Source organism: Camellia sinensis, chromosome 6 (assembly GCF_055761805.1).
Source record: "Camellia sinensis isolate YWXY chromosome 6, ASM5576180v1, whole genome shotgun sequence".
NCBI lineage: Eukaryota > Viridiplantae > Streptophyta > Magnoliopsida > Ericales > Theaceae > Camellia > Camellia sinensis.
The window spans coordinates 150210922-150223672 of NC_138966.1; the positions used below are offsets into that span (position 1 = coordinate 150210922).

At 38.2% G+C, this 12751-nt stretch overlaps 1 protein-coding gene across 32 annotated transcripts in view; it reads left to right on the forward strand.

Moving 5' to 3' along the window:
- The first annotated feature begins 336 nt into the window (after nucleotides 1-336).
- LOC114315427 (histone-lysine N-methyltransferase ATX2) overlaps nucleotides 337-12751 on the forward strand; it is a 43090-nt gene continuing 30675 nt past the window's right edge. For 29 of the 32 annotated variants that reach the window (XR_014333309.1, XR_014333308.1, XR_014333310.1 and 26 more), the window contains exons 1-10: nucleotides 337-1219; nucleotides 1322-1373; nucleotides 1817-1891; nucleotides 2027-2243; nucleotides 2675-2798; nucleotides 2926-3030; nucleotides 4234-4439; nucleotides 4815-4907; nucleotides 5043-5140; nucleotides 9333-9500. Coding sequence is in view for 5 of the 32 variants with exons in the window: in XM_082875097.1 (XP_082731223.1) it covers nucleotides 612-1219; nucleotides 1322-1373; nucleotides 1817-1891; nucleotides 2027-2243; nucleotides 2675-2798; nucleotides 2926-3030; nucleotides 4234-4439; nucleotides 4815-4907; nucleotides 5043-5140; nucleotides 9333-9500 (1746 nt within the window). In the remaining 27 variants the exon portion in view is untranslated. The remainder of the gene's footprint in view (nucleotides 1220-1321; nucleotides 1374-1816; nucleotides 1892-2026; nucleotides 2244-2674; nucleotides 2799-2925; nucleotides 3031-4233; nucleotides 4440-4814; nucleotides 4908-5042; nucleotides 5141-9332; nucleotides 9501-12751) is intronic. The other 3 variants (XR_014333331.1, XR_014333332.1, XM_082875101.1) reach the window with 1 other exon arrangement.

Below are 12751 nucleotides of genomic sequence, written 5' to 3' on the forward strand. Positions count from 1 at the left end.
CATAGAATGCGAGAAAGATTTTATTCTTAGAATAATGAAGAGATTTTCTCTTTAGAAATGAGAGAGAGATTTTCCTTCATAAAGTGATGGACTATTATTATGTATTAGTTACAAAATAGAAACATGAGTAAAAAGTTAGGAATGATGATTTGACCATATTACATAACAAGATTTAATTAAATACTAAAAAAAGCATGGATTAAATGAAATAAAACATTTAAAAAGAAGATTTATAAAAACAAAAAAAATAAAATATGTAAAGTCCAAATACCCTCTAAAGATTATTTTGAAAATTGAATTGTTTTTATTATTATTATTATTTTTTTTTTTATATTTTGGTAGCAAAGGCCTGCGGTTGCCAAAATAGGCATGAGTGTATTTTGATGGAACCTTGAGTTTAGGTCTATATTGGTCGCACTTTGCACACGGCGGGAAACGTAACATTTGGGGAATCAACCTCCCTCCAAAAAAACTAGAGATCAACCTTTTCACCCCACCCAATTTCTTCTCAAAAACCCTAAAAAAAAAAAAAACACAAAACGATGGAAGAGTGATAGATAGCTCATCAAATACCTTCTCTTTCCCCCAAATTCACTCAAACCCCTCATTCCATGGCGTTCACTGCCAAATCAGATGTCGAAATTGAAGTAGTAGAACCACTACACCAAGAGGACGAGATTGAGAAGACCGACTCTCCGATTCGCTACGCTCCTCTCTGCGACTTGTACTCCTCCACATCCAACACCATCATGTCCAAAAAGGTAAAAGCCCGAAAGCTCATCCACCACCACCACCACCACCACCACCCTTCTTCCGATCTCAAACCACCGCCGCCGCCGCCGCCGATAATCCACGTCTACTCTCGCCGCCATCCCAAGAGGATTCGGCATTGTCAGTCCAATGGGTTGTCATTGGCAGCAGTGAAAGTAGAAGTGAGAGAAGAAGAAAGAGTGGAGAAGGAGGAGGATGATGGTGTCGAGAGATTGGTGCAGAAGAAAAAGCAGAAGACGAAAGGGAGGAGGTTTGGTAGGACTGAGCTTGTTAGCTTGGGTGTTGATTCGAGCGTGTTGCGACAGCTCGATGATGTGCCTCGGTTGAGAGAATCCCGGAATTTGAACTATAGTAATGTTAGACGGATACGAAAGCGTGCTACTTTGGAGAATTCCCAGAATTTTGATGAGACCCAAGCGGTTAATTCTGCTGCTAAGAGATGGGTTGGGTATGTTTCTCATTTTTTTTTCTTGTTTCAAAATTGTGCTTTTTTAATTATGGAATTTAAAGGAAATTTGAGTAAATCTTAATTGTGAATTGAACGATACAGGTTGAGTTTTGATGATGTTGATTCAAAGAAATTCATTGGATTACAATGCAAGGCAAGCACTTCTTTGGCTCTTTCATCACTTACCCATCCTTTTATAATACTATACACATTTTATTTACCTTGTGTTTGGTTGGGGTATTTGGGAAGTGATTTGGAAAGGAAAAGGGAAAAGGAAAAGTTGTGTGAAATTTGGTAAAATTTATGTATATTTTATTTACATTTTACCTACTTTTTTCATTTCTTTTTTTAAATCCCTTCTCAAATCCCCCATTCTCAAATCCCCCAATCAAACATACACTAAGAGAAAATAGTAGATACCCACAATTCACTCACAATGACATGACAAGTGAATTGGGTCTTACATGAGTGAGTTTGTCACAAATCAAAATTTGACAGTAACTTGCTATGTAATTGTGGTTAAATTAGGGGATTCCTTTTATTAAACTGCATAAATGTATGCCTACATTGATCCTGAAGTTCAGTTTGATGCAACAGATTTACTGGCCTCTGGATAATGACTGGTATACGGGTCGAGTGGTTGGATATGACGCGGTGACTGATAAGCATCATGTATGACTATTCTACGAATTAGCAATCAAATGAACCAATATATGCGTCCGTGCACTAAGTACATGTCTATATAGTTTTTGATTATGGATGCGAGATTTGTGGGAAAAAATTGGTAATTCAATGAATGTAATGCAGGTGTTATACGAGGATGGTGACAAAGAAAATATTATTCTTTCAAATGAGACAGTCAAGTTTTATGTTTCTCATGATGAGTTGGAGCAGTTAAATCTGAGTTGCAACATTAAAACATCAGATAGAGATATTGATTTCAATGAGATGGTTATGTTGGCTGCTAGTTTTAATGACTGCCACGAGCTTGGACCTGGGGATATCGTATGGGCCAAAATTACTGGTGAGAGACTTTATGCTTGAATTCACACATAATTACAGAACATATGTTGGCTTTATGTATAAATCATTCCAAGACTTCAGCTTTGGAGAACTTTTTAACATCACACATTCAATTATATGCCCTAAATTTATGATTTGCTGCTCTTAATTATTGACCCTCGAGATGCTTATATGAATTAATTCGAGATCCCTAAAAGATCCCTTGTAGGTATATTTTGCATGTGAAACTGCAATTGCTTATGCATCTGAATTAATTAAATTATAGGTGAACTGTAAGATCCATTTGTTAATGTTGTTTAACCTACTTGTCACAAGGATTTTTCTGAATGGTCTGGTTGACATGCCTCAATAAATTTCACTGCTAATACGCTGTTCCCATCAGTTAACTGTTTGTTTACCGAACAACGCTTTATTTCAATTGGTTTGATTCAGGTCATGCTATGTGGCCTGCAATTGTTGTGGATGAATCTCTTCTTGGAAATCGTAGAGGTTTAAACAGAAATTCAGGAGGGAAATCATTTCCAGTGCAATTTTTTGGTACCCATGACTTTGCAAGGTAATTTTGAAGGTTATTTTTTGTTTCTACATTAGTTTTTTTTGTATTTATTCTGAAGTAAAATATAGACTTAAATGCATCTCTCTCTGTTAAGTTTACAGCATTATCATTTTCTGTGATTGTCCAGGGTTAATACGAAACAAGTTAACTCATTTCTTAGAGGACTTCTCTCTTCTTTCCATCTGAAGTGCAAGAAACCAAATTTTGTACAAAGCTTGGAAGAAGCAAAAATGTGAGCTTATCTTCTGAGAGTTCATTTCACACTTTTTAGTTATATGAGAAAATGATGTTCACGGTTAACTTGTTATTATCCCTCTTTCTTCCGTTTTCTGTTTTTAGTACAAATGCATCTCTTTATTATTTTGCATTACATTGGCATGTTTAGCCATCTTTTTGTATTAAACTCACTAACATATATATATATATATATTCCTTATCACCAACGTGGCTATCATAAAATCATGCCTTTATTTCTTCAACTTAGGGCATCTTTTATGTGTTTATTCCGTATTAGGCGGATCCTAAAGTTTTAAACAATACAGAAGTATATAGACACGGGGTAGTAAGTGTAAGTAATTTGATTATTCCTCCCAGTTTACCCATGTGCTGCCCAGTCTACCCAGTTTGCTGTGTCTAATATTTAAGCTATTTGTAGTGCATCATATAACCAGGCCTATTCTTTATTGTTGATTTCCAGTCCATGTCCCTGTTTTGGTATCATTTTCCACACCTTAATGTGGGTTTGCCTGGGAGTTCTGCTATGAAGCACTCTGATGTTTCTATTTGTAACATTAGCTCGTTCTTTATGGTTGCAATCATCATAATTATAAAAAATGGAATGGATTTCAACCTACTCATGGGCCAGGTCACTTTGTTCAACTGCTAGGGCTGGGTTACTAAGGCCAACTAAACATAACATTATTATATATACACACTATGTTCCATGGACTAGGATATGGGGTCGGATGCGGCTATGTGTCTAAGCGTCGGATTTGTCTAATTTTCATGCTCAAGGACATCGGGACACGGTTAAATTTTCTATTTCTTGAATAATTCTTTCATTTATTTAGGGTAAAAAGGTGTTCACCAATTAACATAAGCATTTTTTGCATAGAGTGAAAGTCTTATGCATAGTTTCATAGTAAACTCTACTATTTATACATATTTGTTGGGTGCATGCCCATCTAAGGAAACTGAATACATATCCCATACCCTAGCCCAAACGTTGAGTATGGGGACAAAGGAACTTCACAAATTTAGAAGGAGCCATGTAACCTGGTGTGTGTATATATATTACTTAATTTGAAAGTAAGGAAAAGGAGAAGGATGCCATTTGATAAGATTATTGTCACCGGTTTATTTCCGTTGTTCTTTTTTTTTTCCCAACTTAAACTTTCCCATAATAAAGAAGAATACATATCCTTCTTTTTATCAGGTATCTCAGTGAACAGAAGCTTCCAAAAAGAATGCTAAGTATGCAAAATGGCATTGAGTCTGATGATTGCGACAGTGCAAGTCAAGAAGATGAAGATAGTGCTGATTCAGGTGAAGATCGCATAGAAGATGAAGGGATACATAGAAAGCTAGAGGGCCTTGAAGCTTGCTCGTTTGAGATAGGGGATTTGCAAGTGATAAGTCTTGGTAATTCTATGTAGTATTAAGCTGCTTCTGCCTTCCTTAAAATCTAATGCATTGTATTTATGTGTGGTTGAACATGCATTATATTTATTTGTGGTTGAACATGCATTGCAACCCCGTGATGATGAGGTTGTCATTGATGAGAGTTCAATGTTACTGTTCACTTAACTATTCTAGGGCATGACAACTTCATTTGTTTTTTCATACTTGATTTATTTGAAGGCATCAACAAGGAAAAATTACATGTTTGTGGATCATGCAATTTCACTAATAATTGTTCAAATTCATATAGGAAATTATAGCATTGCTTCTTATTTAACTGATTGAGTTCGAGGACTACTCATTCCTTCAACTCATGTGCATACAAATGTCATACAGGAAAGATTGTTAAGGACTCGGAGTATTTTCAGGATGAGAGATTTATCTGGCCTGAAGGATATACTGCTGTGAGGAAGTTTCCTTCTGTAACAGGTGGACCATTTCTTGAAAAATTCTCTCAAGTTTCTTGTATTGCAGCTCTGACATATCTTTCACTCAACCTATTTTGGTCATTCTAAGTGTTCTCATAACATTTCATTTCTATTCACTTTTGCTTTGAGGCTTCAGATCCAAGTGTTTGTGCCTTGTATAAGATGGAAGTCCTGAGAGATGTCGACTCAAGGACCAGGCCTGTATTTAGAGTTACATTGGATAATGGAGAGCAGGTATGATGTAACCTGATGATGTGAGGCTAAAACTATTAATGTGTGGTTACTTTGATTTTCTTGTTCATTTTGTATGATTTTTTGTTTCTTTGCTCTCTAATCTCTGTCATAAACTATTCTTCTCTTGGAGCTTTATTTTGCTCACTTCACACTGCTTCTTAGTCTTAGTTTTTGAAGTTTGGATTTTAGTTTGTGTAGAAATTTAATGTATAAAGAGAAATAGAGAATTGTATTATTGATTGATGTATCTTGATATTTATTACAATGATTCATGATTCCTATATATAGAAGAGGGTGAGTGTGTAGTAGGTAAGGAGTAGGTGAAGTGGAGGTGGTAGTGGTGTAGTGGGTTAGGTTTAGTGGAGTAGGTGAGGTGGTAGTGGTGTAGTGGGTTAGGTTTAGTGGAGTAGGTTTAAGTGGGTGAAGTAGGTGATAGGTTTTAACAGCCCCCGCAAACTCAAGGGGGATAGGAACTAGCCAACTTGAGTTTGGAGAGAGTAACAAAACAAGAAAATAGACGAATACATAAAAAAAAAGAGGATAGGAGACACTGTATGGTCGTGTCAGACCGATGGTGAAGACACAGTATGGTGGTGTCATAACGTTGTAGAGGACACTGGATGGTGGTGTCATAATGTTGTAGAGGACACTGTATGGGGGTGTCATAACGGTGTAGAAGACAGTTTATGGGGTCATGTCGGACCGTTGTAGAAGACAGTTTATGGGGTCATGTCGGACCGTTGTAGCAGACAATGTTGTGACAGTTGTTGTGACAGTTTACGGAGTCTTGCTGGACCCTTGTAGAAACTAACCGGAATCATTGTCGGGACAGTTTACAAAGTCTTGTCGGACCCATGAAGGAGCTAACCGGAATCAATGTCGGGACAGTTTACAGAGTCTTGTCGGACCCTTGTAGAAACTAACCGGAATCAATGTCGGGACAGTTTACAGAGTCTTGTCGGACCCTTGTAGAAATTAACCGGAATCTATGTCGGGACAGTTTACAGAGTCTTGTCGGACCCTTGTAGAAACTAACCGGAATCTATGTCGGGACAGTTTACAGAGTCTTGTCGGACCCATAAAGGAGCTAACCGGAATCAATGTCGGGACAGTTTACAGAGTCTTGTCGGATCCTTAAAAAATACACTGTATGATGGTGTATATAGGCTGCCCAAATATATATATATATATATGGAGATATATAGTGAGCCCTCAAAAGTCGCGCCCTCAAAAGGCGCGCCCACTTCATCAAAAGGCGTGCCTGACAGAAAGCGTCGAGCCATCAAAAGGTGAGCCGGAGACGCGGCGAGGCACGTGAGCGACAGAGTGGCGTGTCGGCCTCGGCTATTTAACCAAGGTTGAGGCGGAGGCTGTGCAAACCAGTCTGAAACCGCCGAAAATCCTTTGAAAAAAACTCTTCCGTTTCTGAGAAAGAGATTCTAGAACACTCTGTTGCCATTCTGTAACCAACCTTTCTCTGAAACACTCAGCAACATGGCCTCTTCTTCCCGTCCAGCTACCCAGAACATGGCCTCCTCTTCCCGTGGTCTGCTCACGCTCTTTCTAGAACTGAACGAGTCCACAAGAGAGATAACTGGTGCGGTGGACAGTGAACCTCAACCAAACACCTCTGGTTTTGCTCCGTTGAACTTTCCGATGCGGTCGGTGGAGCAAAAAATGGCGGTGCAAACTGATATTGAGGCCAATCAGTATACTCTGAAGTCATGTGTGGAAACCATGACTGCGGTCACAAACTTGTCGCACCGGCTGCAGAGCAGGACAAATGAGGTGCAACAGTTAAACTCCCAGCTGGCTCTGCTCCAACGCATGTATAAGGATGCGCGAGCAGAGATAAGTGTGCTAAAGACAGAAAACAAGGAGCTGAAGCGGAAGGCCACCGTGATGTTCCGATTTGGAGGTCCGCCATATGCTGCAGTGGAAGAGTATGGGGGAGTGAACGTGCTCGGTGGACAAGGAAACACGGAGGCAACACCGGTAAGGGCCGCCCAGGACGGAGGCAAGAAGAAGAGATCGGCGGAATAGGCGAAGAAGTGAGGTCGATTGGTGGCCGGCTGCAGAAAAGAAAACAAAGCTGTTGTTGTGTTTTTTTTTTTTTTTTTTGTGTGTGTGTGTGTGTGTAAAATTGTGATCGGAGTGGATCCCTGAGATGAATAAAATATGGTTTGGTGTGCAAAGCTATATGGTATGAATGGAAGTGGAAAAAGATTAAAAATAATGTGAAAGAAAAATAAAGAAAGAAATAATAAAAATATAATTGAAATAAAAAATGAAAGATGGGAAAATAAGGAAAATGGTTTGGAGAAAATAAATAAAAAATAATGGAGTTGGAAAGCAGACGGAGGAGAGATGATGATGTTTTTTTTTTTAAAAAAATATAATATAATAAAAAGAGATATATATAGATATATATAAAATAACGAAAGTGGGGAACAAGGAGTGCACCAATAAGCTGTATAATAAAAAAGTTTGGGCGGTGGATGCAAAGTGAGGAGAGAGAGTGGAGTGATTAAAAAAATGGTGGGTTGGACAGTGGAAAGATGAGAGAGAGAAGGCATGTGGGTGGTTGTCCATTGTGGAGGACAAACATCAGATAGAGAGTGGGTTATATTATATTCAGAAAGTGGGCGGTGAGAGTCATGCCCATGTGGGGCAATGGCTTTAGCAGATGTCTGTTCCAACATTAATTGTCTCATCTTTATAGAAGTGGAGTGCTGGCAGTGGTAGACTCGTATTTCCAGACGGGTGGAAGCTTTTTTTTTTTTTTTTCTTCTTGTAGTAACGAGCAAGTCTGTGGATCCTGCTCTCAACCAGGATCAACCTAAACGTGGAATCCTTATCCGTCCTGTTCCTCTCCAGATGCTTCCGGATTGCGACTGCTTTCTTAATGAGGTGGTACAGGTCCTCAGGTATTTCAGGGGCCAGACCATGGGCCTTGAGAATACGCAAAAAAACTTGCTTCCAGTGACACTCTTCACCTGGGCAATCCCATGAGAATCACGAAGAATGACACCAATTTGAGAAGGGGTCATGCCTTTCTTAGCAAACTTGCAGATGTTATCCTCAACATCCTGAGAAGAGATCTTCAACCAACTTGGTGGGGTCCTCTTGTATTGTAGAGCTGAAGCTGATATACCCTTACCACGACTGTGCATACGACCCATGTTGACGGTGGCGGAGATCGGCGAGATCTTGGTCGCCAACCGGACCTCGCCAAGCAGGGCGTTGAAATCTGTGATTACGGCGGTGCTGCAGACCAACGGCGATTCAGAGTGGCCGGAAAATATGGCCGGAGATCTTGGGAGAGCTCGTCGCCGAGACCGTCGGCGGATGACTCCGGCGAGTCCAGTGAAAGAGATACGGAAGTTGTACGGTCTATTGAAGTTGAAAAGCAGTAACAAAATTGGACCGTCGGATCATGAATCACAGCTGATCTTAAGGTGATGGTTGTATAGCAACATGCCGGGCCTTGTTAGTGAAAAAATTCAAGGTATGTGTAGAAGTCCGGCGGGCGGCCAAGGCGAGGCTGCCGCCTGCCGGTGAAGCAGAATTACTAGCTTCTTAACCTTGCTCTGATACCATGTAGAAATTTAATGTATAAAGAGAAATAGATAATTGTATTATTGATTGATGTATCTTGATATTTATTACAATGATTCATGATTCCTATATATAGAAGAGGGTGAGTGTGTAGTAGGTAAGGAGTAGGTGAAGTGGAGGTGGTAGTGGTGTAGTGGGTTAGGTTTAGTGGAGTAGGTGAGGTGGTAGTGGTGTAGTGGGTTAGGTTTAGTGGAGTAGGTTTAAGTGGGTGGAGTAGGTGATAGGTTTTAACAGTTTGATAACAATAGAAGATCAGTGTGATATATACAAATTATAAATGATTGCTAAGATTCTTAATCACTGAATGAAGTGGCAAAGCATTTCTTCCTGCATGATACATCTAGTCTTCTAGTTTCTGTGAAGTCAATTGCGCAGAACTTCTGAAGTGTGAGCATTATAAATTTGAGTCAACCCTTCATCAATATTGTGTTTACTAAAATCTTAATATTATTGTACAACTGACTTTATTATATATCTATTGACTATTTATAAGCCATTTCAGTTGATGTAAGACAGTTTTGAGCCATTTCATTTATTGAATGTAGTTTTGTTTTTTAATAATTTCTTCTTGTAGTTCAAAGGATCCACTCCATCTGCTTGCTGGAATAAAATCCGCAAAAGGATAAGGAAGAGACAAGACAGTTCTAATGGTTTTATAGCCAAAGGGGGGTTTGAGGGGATCTTTGACTCTGGTTCTGATATGTTTGGTTTTTCTAATCCTGAGGTTTTGAAACTTATACAGGTATGTGATTACGTACATGTCTGCATAATATTTTGAAAACATTATACATATTTTGCATATATTTCTCTAAATGGTGTCTTAACTTATGTTTAAGCTTTACTCAAGCTTGAACATGTTTTAAAGGTTTTCACAGTTCTAATTGTGTTAGCTTCTGTTGTCACTACTACCCTCCAATTTTCAAGCTTTTCACAGTTATGCTACGCACTGTTTATTCTGATTTAATCTAAACCTCAAGCTGGTGGTTGAACATATTTTTTAACGCTGTAAAAAACCCGTAGATGCCACAAAAAGTTGGTTTGCCCCTTTTTGTTTGCGTAGTTTTTACATCCATTTTTTAAAAAGGACACAAACATGGGACGTAGTACATGGATACAATACAACATGGACAAGCTGACATAACATTCTTAAAAGAAATTCAGGATACAACAAAAATCACTTTGCTTGGTTTCCATTTTTTAAAAACAGATTTCAGAAAATTCTACACTCTTATTTTCCGTGTTTTTTTGTTTTTATTGAATTTTTTTAATATTTTATGCAAATTTTTTACTTTTTAGACACACCTAACATAAATACACCTAAAAAGTAAAAAAATTGTAAATTTTTTTTTTTAAAATTCACTAAATACCAAAAATACAAAAAAAATCTAAGAATTTAGTACATTTTTTGTATTTTTATGTATTTCTTAATTTTTTAAAATATTTTTTCACAATTTTTTTTACTTTTTAGACACATCTAAGTAAGGTGCATCTAAAAAAGTAAAAAAAACGTTTAAAATTTTAAAAATATTCACTAAAAACAAAAAAACACGAAAATCAAAAAACTCAATTTTCAAAAAATTTAATCCAGAAAACTCAAACCAAACACAGTAAATAGTATTTTTACATCCACTCATCATACAAAAGTATAAAAACTTACTAATCTAAATTTAAGAATTACAAGTCACAACCATGCAGGGACCCAACAAAGGATATATATAGTCTGTACATTCTAAGAATTTTTTTTTCCTTTATACATTTTTATGTTTATTTGATTTTTAATTTTTGATTTTTTACTTTTGTATTTGTACGCAAATGGTTTTACAACTATAATTTTAAATTTAACAAATTCTTTATTTCCTACAAACTCCACGCTTATCCGTGTTTATGAACCTTAAAAATGGCCAGAGAAGTATTGGAAAGCCCCACATCCCAACTTTTAGCGCATGTTTAGATCAAAGGGCCGAGAAGGAAACTGTTTATCATCTTCTCCCTCATTGTCAGGTAGCATGGGAGCTATGGAGTTTGCTACTAAGCATAGTTGGGGTTTACTAGATCTTGTTTTGTGTAGTAAGAATGCTACAATGTTGGTGTGGAGTTTGCTATCGTAGGAGAGTTGGAATGATTAGGAAAAGTGGTTGTGCCTTCCTCCTTTTTTTTTTTGGAGCTGATTTGAGCATAATAACATACGATATTGATGCTTTGTTTTTTTTGAAATATCAGATTCATAACATACATGGTCATGTCCAAATGCCTTTAGAACAGGGTCCCGAAAGTTATTAGCCTGTCAAAGGAAGAAAATTTTATAGTTTAGTTGAATAAGAATATCTCAATTATACAGTCCATTATTTTCTGTGACATTTTTTTTGTGATGCCTACTATTTTATAATTGTGAAAATTACTTAACTAGTACAATATAACAATTCTGTGCAATAATCACAAAATAAGTTTATATATAGTTTTTCTTATAATGAAGCACTGCTCTACCGCAGCAAGGCTTGTTTTATGTCTTATCGGTTGTTATTTTGATAAAATGGCTAATGATGGCTGGAATCACCAATCTATATGATCATAACTAATGTTATGTCTGACCTAGATTGATAATTAATTTTGTTTCAGAAATTTAATCCAATTTTATATTTCAATTATTGACAGTCAATTCTAAATTTTGTTAGTTGGATTGGGACACAAGGTTTAGTTTGGTTTGGTTATAAAAAAGAAAGAGTATTCTAATAGGGCCTCAACATTTGATTGACGAACATGTTTAAACTGATTTACAACTGAATAACCTGAATATGTAGTGTTGTAATTTATGTAATATTGATTGTTATTGATTGATTTATTCTGTCTATTACAAATGGTTCCTTATATAGATGTAGGTGTAGTGGGTTAGGTTTAGTGGAGTAGGTGAGGTGGTAGTGGTGTAGTGGGTTAGGTTTAGTGGAGTAGGTGAGGTGGTAGTGGTGGTAGGTTTATTGATAAATTTCAACAGTCCCCCGCAAACTCAAGGAGGATAGAAACTAACCAACTTGAGTTTGGAGAGAGGAACAAAACAAGAAAATACATAAAAATAAAAGAGGATAGGAGACACTGTATGGTCGTGTCAGACCATTGGTGAAGACACTGGATGGTGGTGTCATAACGTTGTAGAGGACACTGTATGGCGGTGTCAGACCGCTGTAGAAGACAGTTTATGGGGTCATGTCGGACCGTTGTAGAAGACAGTTTATGGGGTCATGTCGGACCGTTGTAGCAGACAATGTGGTGACAGTTGTGGTGACAGTTTACGGAGTCTTGCTGGACCCTTGTAGAAACTAACCGGAATCAATGTCGGGACAGTTTACAGAGTCTTGTCGGACCCTTGTAGAAACTAACCGGAATCAATGTCGGGACAGTTTACAGAGTCTTGTCGGACCCTTAAAAAGGCGCACTCTCAAAAGGTGTGCCCAATCTTTCAAAAAGGCGTGCCATCAAAAGGCGTGCCCAATCCATAAAAAGGCGTGCCATCAAAAGGCGAGCCCAATTCATCAAAAGGTGTGCCGGATTCATCATGGCGAGGCACGTGAGTGCCTTGGTTGGCGTGCCCATTTGTCGGCTGGTGGGAAGAGGCACGCGATGCGCGTGGCTGCCTCGGCTATAAGACGGAGGCTGAGGCTGAGGCAAAAAAAAAAAAACCTGCGAGCGATAGTCTGAGAGAGATTTCTGAGAGAGATTCTGTAACAATCTGTTTTCTGAGAGAGAGTTCTGAGAGATATACTGTGTGACACTCTGTTGCCTAGAAAATGGCTTCATCGTCTTCCCGCGGGCTGCTCACCCTCTTTCCCGACCTCAACGAGTCAACGAGAGAGAGAACTGGTGCGGTGGCACTGGAAACTCAACCAAGCGCCCCGGAGTTTGCTCCGTTGAACTTTCCGATGCGGTCGGTGGAGCAAAGAATGGCAGTGCAGTCGGATGTGGAGGCCAATCAGTATACTCTGAAGGCATGTGTGGAAAGCA